This window comes from Danio aesculapii, chromosome 1 (genome assembly GCF_903798145.1).
Source record: "Danio aesculapii chromosome 1, fDanAes4.1, whole genome shotgun sequence".
In the NCBI taxonomy this organism is placed as follows: domain Eukaryota; kingdom Metazoa; phylum Chordata; class Actinopteri; order Cypriniformes; family Danionidae; genus Danio; species Danio aesculapii.
In genome coordinates, this window is record NC_079435.1 from 13,467,968 (window position 1) to 13,489,436 (window position 21,469).

Sequence of the window (21,469 nt, forward strand, 5' to 3'; positions counted from 1 at the left end):
TTATTATTCCCAAGGTTTCCATAATCCTGGACCAGGTCGTATCCTGAGCAGCTGCTGTGGTGGTCTTGGAGGAGTGGAGAGCATGAGACTGATTCCTGTAAGACCCCAGTGACAGACGAGTCTTCGCATTGATCCTATAGGGCCAGCCTGTACACCAGCCGGTGATCTCTCCCATCTGCAGCTTCTCCACGATGGATGTCCAGCTTTCTCCAGCTTCCGGCACCTAGACTGCAGCTCTGCACAAGAAGTTTGGCCATAGGAGAAATGGTCATGCCCAACTGAGCCTGGTTTCTCTCAAGGTTTTGTTCCCTTCACTTTCGTCAATTGGTGAAATTTGTTCCTCGCCGCTGTCACCACTGGCTTGCTTGGTTCGGGACTTGTGAAGCTGCGCATCGAGGGATTTGCTCTTCAGTGTTTGGACTTTCAGCAGTGAAAATTAAACCACACTTAACTGAACAAAACTGAACTTCAACTCTGAAAACTGGACTGAAGAAGTTTCAATTTACTATATTCTTCTATGTGAAGCTGCTTTGACACAATCTACATTGTAAAAGCGCTATAGAAATAAAGATAAATTGAATTGAATTATAATTATGCACATCGTTTGTTTACTTAATAATTGGGCAACGAGTTTATAAGTCAACTAATTGCTTTTTATAGTGTACTATAGAAGTCAATAGTTACCGGTTTCCTGCTCTCTTCACAATATCTTCTTCTGTGATTGGATTTCAATGGGCTGTGTAATAGTGAGTCAAATACACAAGCATTTCTACATTTGTACAGTGCAATCTGCAAACTGTATAGCATACAGTATATGCACTGGTCATTGGTTGCCTTAGTTTCTATAGATATCAGTATCAGCATTGACCTTCTGAAGAACCCATATCACCCCATCGCTTACTGGAATAATTACAGCAGTCATTCTTTTGGATTCAGATTTACCTAATGATGGATTTTGTGAACATTAATTTTAGCTAAAGATATATACATGCTGAATGCACAAAGTTATACAATTAGCTATATGACGCCAAAATCTTTGTGCAGAGTAAACTGCAAGCATATTGAAAGGACATCAAGGCCATAATCATTAGGTTTTATAGACTATACTGTAGCCCGGAGATATAAGCCGCTTTGGAAGGTTTTCAAAATCTTAAGAAAGTTTATCAGAAGCGGCTGTAAAGAAGTGCCGATAATAGTATTGACACAGATAGATGAAGATAAAGACAGCAATCAGGTTAATAAACCTCACAAACCACAAACTGTCTTCAAACTGTCTCTATCTGATTTGTGCAGGTCAAATGATAAAAGCGAATGATTGTGTGTCATGCTGAAATGGAGATGAACCAGCGAGGGCAAGAGGACATTATAGAGTATGTCAAAGTGACATCTTTTTAAAAATATGTATCGTTAAAATGGTTTATAGACGTGCAACTTGATGATAAACCAAATGCTACTTCCTCATTCTGGTTATCACTTTATTATCCGTTTATTTAATTAATCAGATTAATGCAAAGTGTGGCACGTATTATACTAATGTAGACTTCTGTTCAGAATTTTGTGGTCTGAAATGTGAAATTAGCACTTTTATTCATGTTTCTATTTCAAGTAAATACTGTTGTAACAGTTGTTCTTTGCAATACAACTGTTTTCAACATTGATAATAAACAAATTATTATTGTGCACCAATCAGGTGATTTATAAAGAATCATGTGACAATGCTTAATGAAAATTCATCTTTATATCTTAATAACTTAGATGATAAAAATATTTTTAAAATTACTTTGAATTTAAAACCTTTTTACTATAATGATGTTTTCTTTAAATATTATTTTTATTATTGGGCAAGAATAACAAGAAGGTTGCTGGTTGGAGCCTCAGGTGGGTCAGTTGACATTTCTGTGTGGAGTTTGCATGTTCTCCCCGTGTTTGCGTGGGTTTCCTCCGGGTGCTCCGGTTTCCCCTACAGTCCAAAAATATGTGGTACAGATAAATTGGGTAAGCTAAAATTATCTGTAGTGTATGTGTGTGAATGAGAATGTATGGGTGTTTCCTAATGATGGGTTGCAGCTGAAAGGGCATTCGTTGTGTAAAACATATGCTAGATAAGTTGGTGGTTCATTTCGCTGTGGCGACCCCTGATTAATGAAGGGACAAAGCTGAAAAGAAAGAAAGAATATTACAGGAATAAATGTATTTAAAAGGTTACTCTGAATACTTTGAATGCAGTTTCTTTTTAATATTATTTTTATTATTATTATTGTTATCAATATATTTATTGTAGTTTTTAATTTTAACGCAATCACATGTGTGATTAGTAACAAAAATTAAAAGAAAAAGAAAAAGCCAACAAAAAAAAAGCGAAAAATACCTTACAAAATACCAAAAAATACATAAGTAAATAAATATTATTAATATTAAATAAATAAACCCCTTCAGTTAAATTCACTTTTGCAGAGAACCACAGCATCAAGTGCAAAAAGGGGATTTAAGCAAACAGTTTACAAACTATTACATCAAAAAAATGAATGAAAATAAAAGGTGGCACACAGATAAATCTTTTTTACCTCCCTAGTGCATTAATTAAAGAAAATAATCAGTGACATTACAAGTAAATTGTCTTTATAATTAGCTATGACAATAACTTGTATGAGAAAAAGAAATTGAATAAGTTATAAAATATATTAGAATTTATTATAACATATATTATGAATAATAATATTTATTTAATAGTAGAGCTTGCATCCTTGTCCTTCGCAGGAAAACTATGCAGCTGTTTCTACTATATTTTTGTTTGTTAAAAACTGTTAACAACCTCAAACTTTTGACATTACCATTAAATTTTACATTTAAAAAAGAGAGAGAGAGAGAGAGAGAGAGAGAAAGAGAGAGAGACAAAGAGAGAGAGAGAGAGAGAGAGAGAGAGAGAGAGAGAGAGAGAGAGAGAGAGAGAGAGAGAGAGAGAGAGAGAGAGAGAGACTGGCTACCTTCACACTGCAGGCACAAATAAAAAAAAATTTCTGATGTGTGATTCAGATGGGGGCTTCACAGTGGCTCAGTGGTTAGCATCGTTGCCTCACAGCAAGAAGGACACTGGTTCTGAGTCAGTTGGCATTTCTGTATGGAGTTTGCATGTTCGCGTGGATTTCCTCCAGGTGCTCAGGTTTCCCCCACAGTCCAAAGACATGCACTTTAGGTGAATTGAACAAACTAAATTGTCTGCAGTGTGTGTGTGTGTGTGTGAATGTGAGAGTGTATGGGTGTTTCCCAGTACTGGGTTACAGCTGGAAGCGCATCCACTGTGTAAAACATATGCTGGATAAGTTGGTGTCTCATTCCGCTGTGCTGACCTCTGATTAATAAAGGGACTAAGCCGAAGGAATTGAATGTGATTCAGATCTGTTTTTATTGTGACAGTGTGAACAGCACAATCAACATGATGTGATCGTTTCAATTCAGATTCGTGCCACTTTCATATGTGATAGTAAATCCAATACAGAGTTCACGTTTTGCAATGTTACCTAGTGTGATTGATAATTTGGGAATTCATGCTACTTTTACATCATTTGTGAGAAGAACTTTGCAAAATAAAATAAATCAGATCTGAAAAAGAATCTTGTTTGAGCACTAAGCATTGCGGTGTGAATCTAGCCTTTATGAACATGGATATATGTTTTACCTGAGCAAGCGGTTGTTCTCCTCCTCTGCGTAAGGAGAGGTGATATTTACTGCGGTCTCATTATGCTGAATGAACTTCAATAATTCTGCTGAATCCAGCTGAGCGTCTCCGTTATCATAGCTCTGTTGAAAGAATGAACAGAATACAGAATAGCTATAAACAAATTATATATTATATATATAATGCATTGTGTTCAGTGGATTAATATGTTAAGACAAAAAACAAAGCAAAAAAATTACAAACCTGGAAGTACTTGAGCAGGACATCTGAGAAGTTGGATCCTTTAGAAAACCATCCATCAGGTTCTACTTCTGACTGTAACCATTCAATCACATGACTCCTCAACTCGTTACGATCGGCGAGATAGCAAACAACTAAATAATCAAACAAATAAGCACATTTTACAAACTGGAAACTAACAAAAAAAATATGTCCTGTTTTGCAGCATTTATTCCAGCATTTATGGTGCCATCAACACTATTGTAGTAGTTTAAAATGTTTAAAATTTAATGAGTAGCTTTATTATCATAAACCATTTGTGTTTACTGGTCATTATTTTGAGGGACGTTACATTTTAATACATTTTTAAGAGGCTTGGCCAATTCCAACATGACTGGCCAATTGGAGCACACCCGTCATTTGGGAAGGCCCCTTTATAGATTATTTTTATAATAATAATAATAATAATAATAATAAGGGTGATACAGTGGCTCAATGGTCAGCACTGTCACCTCACAGCAAGAAGGTCACTGGTTCGAGCCCTGGCTGGGCCATTTGGCATTTCTGTGTGGAATTTACACGTTCTCCTCATGTTCATGTGGATTTCTTCTCGGTGCTCCGGTTTCCCCACAAGCCCAAAAACATGCGCTATAGGTGAATTAAATAAGGTAAATTGGCCATAGTGTATGAGTGTGTGAATGTCAGTGTGTATGGATGTTTCCCAGTGCTGGGTTGCAGCTGGAAGGGCAACCACAATAAAACATATGCTAGATAAGTTGGCGATTCATTCCGCTGTGGCGACCCCTGATAAATAAAGGAACTAAGCCGAAGGAAAATGAATGAATGAATAATAATAATAATCATTTATTTTATCTAATTCTGTTTTCAATCACCATCTATTTTAGGTCGTATTTAATACATTTAATTATGTCCAAGAAAAAAAGCAATTAAATTATTAAAAGCATAAATTCACATTTTCAATAAATTGTTTAGGAACTTCATGAACCGGAAGTTGCTGAGACTTATTTTAGTATGTTGATGTCTTTAACTGAAATGGAATATTGAGTAGGGGGTGGGGCTTTCTTTTGTGCATCATTCCCTCATAGCAAACTAATGGTAAGAGGGGCGTGGTTAAGAATATTGACATATAGTTGCAATCAAAGCACTGAAGTTGAAGTCAACAGAAGAATCGCCACTATAAATGCGGAAGCAAACGGTCAGATTTTGATTGAAGATTACCAAAACAAACGTTATTTTTCAGTGCATTATTATGCACTGATTATTTATTCACCTTAAGAATAACAATGTGAGCTAAACAATAAACATCATAAATTTTGATTTCATGCTAACTTTAATGTACTCGATCGAACAGATGCATTTATACTCACTTGGGCTGTTGATGATCTTTTCCATTTTCTTCTCTAAATGAGGAGACAAAACCAGGTCAGTGGGTTTTTTCTTTGTGCATAGTTCTTGAAATCTATTGCATATTTATGCAATCGAATCTGTTGACATTTCTAAAAGGAAATGGCTGTAATTATTTCCATTTTCAGGTGGAATTTCTTTGTAACAACTTCAAATCATAACATCTATGATCTATACTAGTCATTCAAATGTCTGTAATTTTTATTTTAGCATTCCATCAATATTACTGTCTGTAACTGTGTGATATTATTTAGACTAGCCATTATAGGCCTCTAATAAACCATAAGACATTACACCACACATAGTTTACACACAAACACACAGACTTACCTTCACATTGTCCATCATGGTCGATTTGTATTTTGATTCCTGAGAGACAAGCGTCACGATGCAGCTCACAGTGATTTCGGTACATTTTCCCATTACTGCCACAGACTGGACGATTATGGGGTTTACATTGCTAATCAAAACACACAAATGCATGCACATTAATATAACTGTGCATGTGCCTGATATCTATGGAGTTTATAATATCAGTGGTTACATATTGATAGGTCATGGCTCGAATGGATCCCTTGTCTGATAAAGTAGCAAGTAAAGAATAATACAATGCAAAAAAATAAATAAATAAATAAATAAATAAATCACACAATAACATTAATAACTAATATATGATAATAAATTCGAGACAACTTTTTTAATATGCTATATGTTGTTGGTGTAAAAGCAACTGAGACTAATACTATAGTCTGTTTTTAACTTCATGGTTAAATGTAAGGCTTAGTTTAGTAATGTAAAACTCCCAGTCTTATAAAAGTATTTCAGAGAACAGAAGAGTGAATGCAGGTAACTACCGTCATTGTGGAAACAGGGTTGCCAAGTCCATGGTTATGGTACTAGTACTTATTTTTACAAACCACAGATTAATCATAACATACTAGGGCTGCACAATTTATCATTTGAGCACCAATATTGCAATGTGTGTATCTGCAATAGTCACATCTAGGCATGGAACGATAACCGGTTTCAAGGTTTACCGCAGTTTGAAAAAGTCAAGGTTTTAATAGCGCTAAAATGTTCTGCTATACTGATCCCAAGGTATATGTAATGTTTTTTTAATGTATTTTTCATTTGTTGTAAAGAAATAAGAAACTAATGAAGAGAGCAGAAATCAATGATTTATTTGACCTATTTAATCTGACATGTTTACTGTTCCAAAATATTATAGATGTTTCTTAAAATAAAAATAAAAAGTGTTCAATGGGGAAAAGTATTTTTTTACCCAGACATTTAAAAATAACTTTTTAATCTTTATTTTAGAGCATTAATCACAATACCTCTTTAATTTAATTTTAAAGCAGTAATCACAATACTGTGATTCCGTAAAACCGTGGAATTTTTATCCAAGATTATCAAACAACCAAAAACCATGACGGAGCCCTGCTGAGATATGGATGTGTTATGTCGTGTAATCAGGACATTGAAATAAACAAAAAACAAACACCACCAATCACTTCTCTGAGCAACAGTCAAGACATAATAACACATCCATATCTCAGCAGGGTCTGTCATGGTTTTGGGTCTCCTCGAAACATTTCCATTGTGTTACGTGGATATTTGCAAGTGTCGTGACTAATTGCAGCGTGCTTCTTCAGTTGTTTGTGTTGTGACCAATTGCTGCGTGTTTCTTAAGTTGTTTGTGTTGTGAGAATTTGCAACACATGTGCTGTCAAATTGATGAAGATCATTTCTTTATTTGCTGGCGTTTTTTGTAATTGCATGTGCTTTCTTGAATTGCAGCGCGTTAAGCTCTGTCAGCCACCGCAGTGTATTAATCTTAACATTATTTTTTTAATTGAACTCTACAGTAGCCATTTTGACAAATCACAGAATGAGTCAAAATTTTACTGAAATAATAATTGTTACTACAAACAATTAATAAAGATAATAGTACCTAATAAATAAAAACTAGAGTATAATAAATAAGTACTAATATCTAGGTAAGAAAAAGTAATGAATTAACCTGTATGTATTAAATACGAAGTAGTGTACTTGAGTATCTTTAATGTAATGGTTGAGTATGGAATATCTAAAAAATGTATTAGAACAATACCTACAAAATAACTAACTATTATTAATAAATACACACAGTTGGAATATGCAATAGGTATTAGTCACTACTAAAATAGGTAGTAAATAAACAATAGTATGTTTTTATTATGTACAACTATCTAAAAAAAACATGTGCGCTAGTATTTATTGTTTTGGCACTGGCATGAGTACTTGTGTCAAAAAAATAAGAACTGTAAAAAAATCCTGGTTGCCTTAAATTTTTAAGCTGAATCAAGCTAACCTTATCAGTCCACTGAACTTATGTTAAACTGACTAAAACAGCTTGCATAACGTATAAAATTAGGTTAAAACATGATTAACTTAGTTTAATGAGTTACAATGACCTAAAATCATATGCTGTCAGGACTAATTGATCATATAATATTTTACAGTGTAGTATCAGATGAATCGGTTGTGTTTAAAAGGTATGCCAAATTCTGAAGAACTGGCAACCCCGTTTGGGAACGCAGCATGTGTTTAATCTACAACCCCTGTGGTTTAAATAGGTATTTTCTGGGTCACTGTGAACTGTGAACGTGTAGCTAAAATAAACAAATAGACATGACTCACCTCGATACACAGACAAGTTGGTTCGCCTTTCTCTGTGACCGAACATTCTCTCCCAGCTCCACAGAACACATTAGCGCAAACTTTACTTTTACTCCTCACCTCCTGCACAAAACACACACAAACAAAGAAATGCATTTAAATATTTACTGAAAGAAACCAGATCCTCGTTTTTTTTCGACATGACGTTTAATCTTTTGCTCTAACTAGCGGTGAAGGGTGGTAAACGCTTCAAAAAATTATAAATACTATCACACAAAAGTAAAAGTTTCAGTACTCTTAAGTACTCTTTTTGAGTTCGATAGTAGCTAATAGTTAATTTAGTCCGAATTCTAAACTCCAAACGCGAAATAATCCCGTTTTTACTGGTAATGTTGACAAACATGCAGATTTTAGTTGAACCACAAGATGGCGGACTTTACTTCACATCTTACTGAAAAGAGTGATGTATAAATAAATTACAAAAAATGTTGTTTTATTTATCTTGAAACCTCAAATTGCAATGAATGCCATTAAATTAAAAAAAAAAAGAGTCCTACAGAATGACTTCTAATGTGCTTGTCTTCCTAAATCATTGGTTCTCAAAGTCCGGAGGATGTCAGCAGGGGTTAATTTAGTGATTTGGGGGCCAAAAGCAATACCAGCAATGGGGCCCAAAAGTTTTAAAATGCACCTTTTGTACTTTATTTTGCTGTCTTTTTTTTCTATATTTTATCTTAATGCAAAATAATAATTACATGTAATACATCTTGTAAAACTTTAGAATTTTTTTTCTATATTAAAATATTATGTTAATTCATTTATTTAAATTAACATAAATAATAAATGAACTGTTTCTTTTTAAAAAGTGATTTGACTGCTAAACTTATACATGACTGAGGGTGGGCAACACATTTGCGCAAATGTAATAATTACATTCAAATTAAAAATGTTTAGACCCTCACCGTAGAAAATACAATAGAAAACAATGTTATGCAATTTATAGGTATAGGTATTTATTTGGGGGCCCTCAGATTTCCTCGGCCCCTAACCGGCTGCTTACCTTATTGATTAAATCCGTCTCAGGATGTCAGTTTAAAAAAGAAGTTGACAAAGAAATTGAGTTTTCAAAGATGATTACACAGAGAGGTATGCGTTCATTTCTTGTATATTTTAACTTTCCTTTGACTTCCAAGGAATTTTCTCATTTTCTCTGTTATTAATTCTAGTATTGTTTCTTTATTTAGAGATGTAACTTGGAATCAAATACCAATAATTAGTCTAGATATTGCACAGTAAAATTTGTTTTTCACAGACTAAAAATAACAAATGAATTCGCTCTCTTTTTTAAACCAAGCTGTTTCCAAGCCTAGCTCCATTACCTATTGGAAAAATGTTGTAAGAATTCCTAAATGGGAAACTATTTGGTCATTATCTCATAATCCTCTTCCTCGATGCCTCATTTTTGTTAAAAATAAGATAAAAGAAATATATTTTAAACTAATTTATAAATTCTACTCAGTTAAACATTTTCGTAGTAAATTTAAAAAGGATATTCACATAAATTGCTCGTTTTGTTCTTTGCATTTGGAAACTGTACCCCACATCTTTTGGCACTGCGGTTATGTTAAAAAGCTTTAGCCTGATGCTTCTGCCTCTATCAAAAAACAATATCTTTAATTTGTATTTGTATTTTGCAAACGTAATTTATGTATATTTTAATTATGATAATCCGAATAATGAAGTTTTTGTTATTAATCTGTTTATTTTGTTGATTAAGCTTCATATTCATAAGTGTAAATTTTCCAACAGAAAAATTACTTTTGTACTATTCAACATAGTGTTAATAGAAAGCCCATTAAAACTGTCCATTTGTGCTTTATTTTTTTTATTTTTGATTAACGTAAACGTCCTGCTTGTTTAATTGTAAGACTTTTATTTCATTATTTATACTCTAGTTTTTTTTAGGTCTGTTTTGTTTCTTTATTTTTTGTACTGTTATTATCATTTACTTTCTATCATCCTGGCATTATATTGTTTGTTCTATTGTCATGTATCTGCTGTGTAAAGCACAACGAATAAATAAATAAATATGCGTCCATTTGGCACTAATCCAGCACAAAACTTCTGCTTAATTTGTAAAGAGATAGTTGGTGTTTTGAAGTTTAAACTGCCAATTGCCTCTATGATAGAAAGGTTCAGGCGGCTAATGGAAAACATAAAATTAGACCGCTCTGTATTTTGCACCATGCTCCTTTTGACCTTCTTCTGGTTGTGTTTTGTTTATAAGAAACTCCTGCCACTTCTACATTTGTTGTATTTTTTAAAGGGCAAAAATTATGTGTTTATCAAAGTACAGTTGAAATCAGAATTATTAAACTTACAGACTTATAAAAAAAATGTAAATTATTGATTTTTTTCTTTTTTAAATATTTCCCAAATGATGTTTAACAGAGCAAGGAAATGTTCACAGTATGTCTGATAATATTTTTTCTTCAGGTGAAAGTCTTGTTTTATTTCGGCTAGAATAAAAGCAGTTTTTGATCTTTTAAAAACCATTTTAAGGTCAAAATTATTAGCCCCTTTAAGATAAAATAGTCGGATAGTCTACAGAACAAACCATCATTAAACAATAACTTGACCGATTACCCTAACCTGCCTAGTTACCCTAATTAACCTAGTTAAGCCTTTAAATGTCACTTTCAGCTGTATAGAGGTGTCTTAAAAATTTCTAGTCAAATATTATTTACTGTCATCATGGCAAAGATCAAATAAATCAGTTATTAGAAATAAGTGATTAAAACTATTATGATTAGAAATGTGTTGAAAAAAAAATCTCTCTGTTAAACAGAAATTGGGGAAAAAAATAAACGGGGGCTAATAATTTAGAGGGACTAATAATTCTGCTGTATTTCAACTGTATGTAAAATCAATGGTTCTAAACTGTTTTTCTGGACATTGTTGAAAATTCAGATTTGACTTGAGACTTTGAGAACCTCTGACCTAAACAAACAGGACTCGTTCACTCTCTCTCAGACATGTGCTGGCCTTTTATTGTGCTGTGTGACTGCTGCAGACTGAAGTGAAAGCCACACTGAAACAGCTCCAGATGCCAGACCTGTTGACCTTTGCCATTTCATGAAGAGAGTGAGTAACAAAGAGTCTGACCACAACAATTCCCCAGCGCATGCTGTCATTCACTGAAAAAACACAGATATTAAAACAACACATGCCTGCGGGACAGATGGCACACACTCCCACACATATACACAAATAACCATCTGCAACATCAGAAGAAATGTTGATAGACAGATAGACAGAGCAAAATCATGCTATTCAAAACGATTCACTATTCACTGAGGTTTTCAAAAGATGTTATAAATTAATTAAATTCTTAAATTAAGAAGTTATTATAAAAGAATACTCTATAATTAACACGTAACATGCAAAATAATATAACATAATAGATAAAATAACGTTATTATATACTTAATTATATATTTAACACTTTATTAAATATTTAAATTAAAATATACATTTTATTTCAGTCAGGAAATATTTATTATGTAGTTTAATCTGATGTAAAATAACTAAGTGAAGTTTATTTATAAACTAATTTCGAGAGGATCACATGCTTATGATTGCTTGCAGCCGGTCCACCATTATTCACTTTATGATTCACCAATCAGATGATTCCTAAGCCACTATAAATACCCTAAGTTCCATATAACAGCCATCTTCGTTTTGAAGAATCCCCCTTCCACCCCTCCTCCTCCTCCTCCTTTCCTAGATGGGTGGCACGGTGGCCCAGTGGTTAGCACTGTTGCCTCACAGCAAGAACGTCACTGATTCTAGTCCTTACCAAGCCAGCCGACGTTTCCGTGCGGAGTTTACACGTTCTCCCCGTGCTCACGTAGGTTTACCCCGGGTTCCTCTGTTTCCTCCCACCGTCCAAAAACATGCAGCTTAAGCTAATTGACTAATCCAAATCGGCACCATAGACATGCACCTAGTAAGTAGTTATCTCTTAAGAGCAATCACTATCTAGCTACTACAGCAGGGGAGTTCTCGAGATCTACCTGAGCTCAAACTCCCCTCTCGCCTTGCAAACGGGAGGGAGCCCTGTGCTCGAAGATCTTATGAGCTCAGGGCTCTCTCCCGAGACAGCATGCCAAACAAGCTTTAAAATCAATCATCAGCTAAGTGTGAATTCTTGAAACATTCAAAAACTAGAGGATATTTTTAAAAAATGGCAAAAAAATTACACTAACAAGCGAATTCTAATTCAAATTAAAACATTAATAAGTGGTACAGAAAAAAGTTTTATAATTCATTTTTAAAATAATAATTACATTTAATTCCCAGTGTTGGGTTGCAGCTGGAAGGACATCTGCTGTGTAAAACATATGCTGGATAAGTTGGCGGCTCATTCCGCTGTGGCAACCTCTGATTAATAAAGGGACTAAGCCAAAAAGAAAATGAATGAATTTATCCTTGCTTTGCATTACACATTGCATGACGCACATTACATACTTTGGGGAAGTCTAACGAATACAATATTATCTTTTAACAAAGCAAAAAGAAGTGTGCACTAAAGCCAGTGATAGAGTACTTGCAGTTCATCAGAACAAACAAGATGCTGTAATAGTTGCACACATGCTGAAATACAGCCCAAGTGCATCTGTCCATCTCTCCAATCCCAGCGACCCCTTAACACTGACCTTTGACCTCTTACTGGAAAGACTGTAGGACACAATAGAAAGGTTTCCCAATGATGTAAGGGAAGTGGATTCTGTTTTAAGGCATCATGCATGGTGGAAAAGCCTATTTGAGGTAACAGATGCTTCTCTCTTTCTATCAGTGTGCACGTGCGACGAATATTTCACATTAAATGTGCATAGTTTGCCAATAACATGAGCTCACTTGGGCAGTGAGTCACTGTTTTCCAGTCTTAGTGTGTGTGCATGTGTTAACCGTTGCCAGAGAAAACATCTAGTGGATCTGTTAACAGACCCAAAAATGTTTTTAAATGCTTCCTCACTTTCTTAACTGGGTTTCTTCACACATATTTAAATGTGCCGCATGGTTAGTAAAAATTTCACCTCCAAAATAAAAAAATCTTAATTAGATGTTTCTAATAATTTTCACCTTAAAATGGTTTAAAAAAAAATTTTAAAACTGCTTTTATTCTAGCCGAAATAAAACAAATAAGACTTTCTCCGGAAGAAAAAATATTATCAGACATACTGTGAAAATTTCCTTGCTCTGTTAAACATAATTTGGGAAAATATTTGAAAAATATTTTTTAAAAACCAAAGGGGGGCTAATAATTCTGACTTCAACTGTATACAGTCAACAGAAAATTAATACTCATAGCTCCTGATGATACCTTGAGGTCATTGAAGTAAAACGATTAGCCTGGGATTAAGTCGGGTGGGGTGATAACTTTTTGGTAATGTTAGTTTGTGTAATAGATGCTTCAGTGAATCAAATGCATGTGTTGATTTAAATGACATCTAATTTATTTATAAAATGTATTTAAGTTTTTAGTATTTTGTGCGATAGGTTATTTACTGTATTCCTGATTAGCTATTTCGGCTTACATTTGGCTTACTTTAGGACAAACTATACAAACAATGCATCCAATTTGATATTACTTTTAGGCAATATGTAGAAACCAATCGATTCGCTTCATAATGCCTCAGTTTTGCATCTTCACAATGGCTATTGAATGGCTAATATGAATAACATCAATGAAACCTTTCTTTAAACATACAAAAAGTTTCATTTTAGGGGGTGAACTATCTTATCAGATTGCTTTCAGTTTCTCTAAACAATCACCATTCCCTTTTCAAATCTCATGAATAAGGGGAAATACTTCTACACTGTAAAACCCAACAGTCAACTTTATCAAATGAAATGAGTGTAGAGGAGTCAAAATTGACTGAAAGTTAATTCTACTCATTTGAAAAGAGTTTTGAAATCAGTGTTGAAGGTTTTGAGTTAATTTAATACCTCATTACTTAAACTTGAATGGAGTAAGTTCACAGTACTCATATAGATTAGTTTTTTTAACTCAAATGGTTTGTTGCAATCGGTTTCCTCAAACAGTTTTGAGTTACCTTAACTTTTTGGGTTTTACAGTGTAGGACGCAACCTATTAATCTAGCAAAAAGAAAGAAAGAAAGCTAAGACACAAGAATTCACACTCTAAAAGAGTCAGAAACTCCAGTCCAGATTCAACACAACACCAACACAAGCTGAGCGGAAACACCTTTCACAAATACAGGCTTTAACACTGAGTGGGCTATAAAGAGTATAGATGACACACACAAACACACACACTGAGCATTGACCTAAACCAGAGGGCAGACAGTACATTCCTCACATTCCAGAGAGTGTCAGCTGAGATCTGATGGAGATTAGAGCATACTCGGACGAGTGTAAGACGACACCAAAACTTTAGTGAACAAGCATTCACTATTGTGGTCCTACTAGTGAAATAAACCCATGATATCAGAGACTGACATCGACTGCTCTCAGTTTTTTCAGCCAATAAGCTTCCGGTGAAAGGTTAATGACCTTTTAAAGGTTAAAAGGTTATTTTTAGTTTCATAAGGTTCCTTTTACAGCATTGACGTTGTAATTGAAGTTTACATTCAGTTAAATAAACTTTCATTCATAAAAAAACATTTATTTAGTTGTTCAAGCATACAAGATGAAAGACCATGTAAATGCAAACGCCGTCAGTACCAGCAGGCTAGCACAGAAACTCTATATAGAAATACATTTTCATATTTTAAAAGACCTGGTGGGGAAAACTGGAATTTAATGCAGTGTTTCTTGTCTGGTCTTACTTTTGTGCATCATTTGCTTATAGCAAACTAGGGGCGCGGTTAAGAAAATTGCAGCTGAAGCCGGCAAACTGATGTTATCAGAGAAGGACAGTCATTTCAAATGCAGAAGCAAATGGTCAGACTTTTTATTAAAAATTACCAAAACAATTTAAAAAATATCTCACACACCATTTCACCACCAACCTGAACCATTTATACAAGGCAGGATGGATTTCATGTTGTTGATGCCAAATTCTGACCCTACCATGCGAATGTCGCAGCTGAAATCGAGACTCATCAGACCTGGCAACAGTTTTCCAATCTTCTATTGTCCAATTTTGGTGAGCCTGTGCAAATTGTAGCCTGTTTCCTGTTCTTAGCTGACAGGAGTGACACTCGGTGTGGTCTTCTGCTGCTGTAGCCTATCCGCCTCAAGGTTGGACGTGTTGTGGGTTCAGAGATGCTCTTCTGCATACCTCAGTTGTAACGAGTGGTTATTTGAGTTACTGTTGCCTTTCTATCAGCTGGAACCAGTCTGGCCATTCCCCTCTGACCTCTGGCATCAACAAGGCATTTGCACCCACAGAACTGCCGCTCACTGGATATTTTCTCTTTTTCGGACCATTCTCTGTAAACCCTAGAAATGGTTGTACGTGAAACACCCAGTAGATCAGCAGTTTCTGAAATACTCAGACGAACCCATCTGGCACTAACAACCATGCCACGTTCAAATTCACTTAAATCACCTTTCTTTCCCATTATGATGCTCGGTTTGAACTGCAGCAGATCATCTTGACCATGTCTACATGCCTAAATGCATTGAGATGCTGCCATGTGATTGGCTGATTAGAAATTTGTGTTAACAAGCAGTTGGACAGGTGTACCTAATAAAGGTGCAACGATAACACATACACAAATATACCATGTAAAACAGAAAACACTGGTCACAGAAAAGGTATATGTTTTTTAAGTCTTAAAACTATGTGCATCACTGCAATGATGTTTCTTTGCAACACCATTCAGTAAGTGCTGATAAACTAACACAGTGGTTGTTATCATTAGTCATAAATGTGGCTACATGATGTGTCAAATACATACCACACAATGGAAACTACAGAAAATGGCCGTGTGGTAAAAAATAAATGTAGCTCTATTACTAATCTCAAAAAAAGTTATACTGCTAAATCATTCAGGAACTCTGCATTAATAGATCCATATTTTAATCTTAAGACATTCATATTTATTGATTATTACAATTGGAACCACACTGAACTGAGCTCAACTGAACTGAACTTAAACACTACAAACTGAACTACACTGTTCCTATTTACTGTGACCTTTTATGTGAAGCTGCTTTGACACAATCTACATTGTATAAGCGCTATACAAATAAAGGTGAATTGAATTGGAATAGCAGTAGAGCAGTCTGCTAAAGTTTTAAACCATTTTTGATTCCATTCAGCTGATTTCTTGTTCCTACATGGACACTTTTAGCCTTGCTTAGCATAATGAATTGAATCAGATTTGATTACTAGCATTTCTTTCATTCAACAAAAAAAAAAGGATTTTTGGCGGATCATTTTCATATTTAAACTCAAGTCCTCTGGAAGTCAACGGAAAATGAAAAATGACTATTTACTTTGCCAATATTGGTAGGAACTCTACTCTCATTCTGGTGTAATTGACGCCAGAATGAGATGCACCATGCCACATGCAATCACATAACAACTCAGAAATCCCAGTCATGACATAAGCTAAGCAATGATATCATAACATCCAAGCAACCACTCACAACATCCTTTTTCAACAAGCGCCACTGGTTGAGTCCCATGCAGAAAGAATAGAACTTTTATTTATACTCACAGGCCACTGAACAGACACTCATTATTTTAGTAGCCTGCAGTGGTGATCTGCATATGATCTGATAGCATCCTGTGTTGTCTCAAGCTGCTTTATTTTTGAGCACTTAGGTTCCTCTTAACCTCAGGGGGCCAAGTTCTCATACTTAATTCATCTGAATGCTCAGTTCAGTCAAAAAAGCATGCAGAAACAAAGAATGACCGTATATATGTTTACTATGTTGTAGGAATTAGAAAACGCAACTTAGGCCTTTAAATACCGGTCTATACAAGGTGAGCACAAGAGAATTAGGCAAATTTAAACATCGGTATATGTTATAAACCTCCACACACTAAGGTGTTGTTTACACTAGTGAACAGCATTTAAAAATAAAAACGCTCCTCGTCCAGGCATTTTTATTATGTTTTAGAAAAATTATCTACAATACACTATAGAGCCTAAAAATGGTCACGATAGCATTCATGCTCACTATTGGCATGCACAAATTGTATCAGCACCCATATAGTCTGCCGCTTGGTCAAGTGGCCATATGAGCAAGGCTTGACGAATCAGTGGACGATACGAAATAGCCTGGAAGCCCAATCAAAGCCGCCCCTCCATTTTCAATCACTTGCATTTCAGTCCATTATACTGCATCAGAAAACCAAAAACTGTAAACTAAACAAGTAACATTTCCAAATGCTGGAAAAGAGTGAACTCCCAAGCATAACCATAACAAATCCTAGAAAAAAAAGGTTCTTAATTGGTTCTTTGAATAGCATTTTCAGCCACTGAATTTGTATAAAAGACTCTTTTAGTGGAAAAGGCTGTTTACATTTTTAAAATGTATTCAGAAACAAATGATCCCTAGTTTTTTGTTTTTGTAAAAAAAAAAATAATGCTTGAATTCAGCAAGAATACATTAAATGATTTTTTTTTTCCCCCTTCACTTCGTCATTTGAAGATTCTTTTCCTTGCCACTGGCTTGCTTTGATTGGGAGCTGAGCATCGATGGATTTGCTCTTCAGTGTTTGAACTTTCAGCAGTGACATTTAAACAGTGTTGGGGAGTAACTAGTTACATGTAACTGCGTTATGTAATTTAATTACAAAATAAACGTAACAGAAATTCGTAACAGTTACTGAGAAAAAAAATGTGTAACTAAATTTCAGTTCACACTTAGCTGATGATTGATTATAAAGCTTGTTTGGCATGCTGTCCCAGGAGAGAGCCGAGCTCATAAGATCCTCGAGCCTGGGGCTCCCTTCTGTTTGCAGGGCGAGAGGGGAGTTTGAGCTCAGGTAGATCTCGAGAACTTCCCTGCTGTAGTAGCTAATGAACAGATAGTGATTGCTTAGGAGCATGTGTATGGTGCCGATCTGGATTATCGATTAACTTAAGTTGCATGTTTTTAGACAGTGGGAGGAAACCAGGGAACCCCACGTGAGCACGAGGAGGACATGTAAACTTCGCACAGAAATGTTGGCTGGCTTGGTAAGGACTAGAACCAGTGACGTTCTTGCTGTGAGGCAACAGTGCTAACCACTGGGCCACCGTGCCTCCCATCTAGGAAAGAAGGAAGAGTAGGAATGGAAGGGGGGATTCTTCAAAATGAAGATGGCTGTTATATGGAACTTAGGGTATTTATAGTGGCTTAGGAATCGTCTGATTGGTGAATCATTGAATAATGCGTGACCAGCCGCAAGAAATCATAAGCATGTGATCCTCTCAAAATTAGTTTAGAAATAAACTTCACAAAGATTACAAACGGGGTTACATCTAAAAATTCTCTTTAAAAACCTGGGATATGTTGAGTAATATCTGTTGCTTTGCCTGTTTTTGATATGCACGATGCCTTCTGTAAAGGCCATTTATTAATGCGGTGCTATTCTGCTATAACTACATTTCTCACTAGCATGGCGGGAGCATTGCTACCTTCTAAATCCAATAGCTTTTCAGTAGCGAAACTATTATTTTAAGTCAAGTAGCGCAGTAGCGTCCACACAAGCTACATTTACCAATTGCGGATCAATAAAGGACGGCACCAACATTCACAGAGCTGTGAGGCCGGTGTCCAGCCAATGAAAGTAAGTCCATATGATGGCGAGAATGACGATTTCTTCTTCTTCTTTCAGTGGTCGACAACAAACTTTTTGGTGCGTTACTGCCACTTGCTCTGGTCGGTAACGTAGCACACCAATTAGGCTAACACAAGAAATTTGCCTGATGGAAAGAGGACTGAGGGAGAGGAGGTCTAATATATATATATATATATATATATATATATATATATATATATATATATATATATATATATATATATATATATATATATATATATATATATATATATATATATGTAGTTTACTGTAGTAAAGGCTAAAGTATACTATGTAATTACTCTTAGTTCATGATAGTTACTAATGATACTACATTATGTACAGTAATTTATCAATGAAGAGTTGTAAATATATATACAATATAATGCTCGTTCCTAAATATCTCCCTTTACTATAAAATACTATAGTATTTTAAATGTGTAACAGCTGGTTTTATTGGATTTTTATTTTTTGCTGTTATCAACTATAATTTGTTTCTGTTTGGTACAGCATATTATTTGCCTCATATGATTCATTGACAGTTTTAGTAATCACTAAGATATGATTGGCTTGTATTTAAGTAATTGGCTTGTATTTAAAAAATCTACATTGTAAAAGTGCTATATAAATAAACATGAATTGAATAAAGACTTCTATAATGTTGCAAAAAGATTTCAGTTTTAAACTAACTCTCTTGTACTGAACACTAGTGATTATATTGAGAAATATTTCTTAGTAAGCTAGCAAATTTAAACCATTTCTGAAAGATCATAAGACAGCACAGGACTAAATTTGAACAATTTTTTTTCTTAATGTAAAGAGCATTTAATATTCTAAAGAAACATTTTCAGCTTTTTTTTTAATGGAAAGTTTCCACAGATCTAAAAGATTCTTCTTGGACCACCAAGGACACTAAAGAATCTTAATTTGGTAACACTTTAGTTTAAGTACCAATTCCCAATGTTAATTAATCCCAATATGTTATTAGACGCGTATTATTAGGATAATACTGAATTATTATTATTCCTAATACTGAAACCTAACAACCCCTTTAATTACTATGAATAAGCCTCAAATTAGTAGTTTATTGAGCTAAAGTCTTAGTTAATGGTTTGTTGATAGCATGAATTGTACTTTAAAATAAGGTGTGAAAGCCTAAGATTTATTTTTAAGAGTGTTGAAGAATATTAAAGTGGCACTGTGTATTTTTGTCCCACACTGGTTCTTCTAGGCTTACCACAACATAAAAAAGATCAATCTGTTCCTCAAGCTCATCGTCATTCAAATGACATCTATAAAGTCATCTCTAAAAATATTCCCTCCAAACAACTGCTGTGGCTGAGCCCTGTTGTTTGCTTCCTATAATGAGAAGGCATGAGGTGCTTTGTCCTGGTGATGTGCAGATGTACCAGACCTCCAGGCGCCCACATGAAACAAGTGGCACATCTGCTGTTTCTGTGAGTGTGTCGACACCTGAACTCTGCATAAGACCAGCAGACTGATCACATGCTTGTGTTTGTGATGGACAGGATGAGTGTGCCTCTGTGACAGTGTTAAAATATCCTAATCCCACCCAGGTGGGAACGTCTGCTGTTGTTTTGCTTTCCATTACTCCACGTAGCAATTACTTTGCTGCTACCTGCCTAAAATAAACAGCAGCTGTTCATGCATCTGCTAGACAAGACAACTTTAGGCCACTTCTGATGCCTTCTAGCTTAGGTTTACGCAGCTAAAATGTGCTTCAGGACTTCTGTAGTTAAGGTCAGGACACTGTTTGTTAACATTTCCTTAAGTCATACACTCTTGAAGGGATAGTTCACCCAAAATTGAAAATTGCTCACATTTTACACACCTTCAAGCTGTTCTTTTATCATGTTTTATCTGCTTAGCACAAAAGAGGATGTTTTGAAGAGTAATGGAAACCAGTAATTGAATTCCATTAAAGAAACATACATATTCATTCATTTTCCTTAGTCTTAGTCCTTTATTTATCAGGGGTCGCCACAGTGGAATGAACCACCAACTATTCCAGCATAGGTTTTATACAGCAAATGCCGCAATCTAGAAGTGGGAAACACCCATACACTCTCACATTCACACACACTATGGCCAATTTTGCTTACCCAATTCACCGATATCGCATGTCTTTGGACTGTAGAGGAAACCCATACAAACACGGGGAAAACATGCTAATTCCACACAGAAATGCCACCTGGTCCAGCTGGGACTTGAATCAGTGACCTTCTTGCTGTGAAGGAACTGTGCAAACCACTGAGCCAATGAGCTGCCCAACACAAATACTATGAAAGTCAATGGTTACCGGTTTCTAACATTCTTCAAAATATCTTTTACTGTGCAAAAAAAGAAAAATAACTGATTTGAAACAAATAGACATAATTTTCATTTTTAATTGAAGTATTCTTTAAATATTAAGTTATTTTCAAGGTTTTTTTTTGTTTATTTCACAGCAATGCTACATACAGTAGATGAACCATTTTTGTTGGTAAAAAGTAAAAAATTCCTTTTTTTAGTCTGAAGAATATTTGAATAGTCTTAAGAACCTTTCTCCACTATATAGTCAATGCAAATAGAATAAACACTTTTACACAATGCATTGCATAGTTTGACACACATAAAACCCATTTAAAAGAGTTAAACACACTTATAAAACTTAAACTATAAAGAAAAAAAAACTACATTTTGTTCATTCAGAAATG

General features: G+C 34.9%; 1 protein-coding gene across 1 annotated transcript in view; it reads right to left on the reverse strand.

Annotated features, from left to right (window-relative positions):
* The window catches only part of fstl1a (follistatin-like 1a), a 28,352-nt gene that overhangs the window by 6,566 nt on the left and 317 nt on the right, over positions 1 to 21,469 (reverse strand). Inside the window, exons 3-7 of the mRNA XM_056467474.1 lie at positions 8,003 to 8,104; positions 5,651 to 5,780; positions 5,284 to 5,316; positions 3,920 to 4,050; positions 3,677 to 3,798 (exon numbers count right to left, since the gene is read on the reverse strand). Of these exons, the coding sequence (XP_056323449.1) occupies positions 3,677 to 3,798; positions 3,920 to 4,050; positions 5,284 to 5,316; positions 5,651 to 5,780; positions 8,003 to 8,104 (518 nt within the window). The remainder of the gene's footprint in view (positions 1 to 3,676; positions 3,799 to 3,919; positions 4,051 to 5,283; positions 5,317 to 5,650; positions 5,781 to 8,002; positions 8,105 to 21,469) is intronic.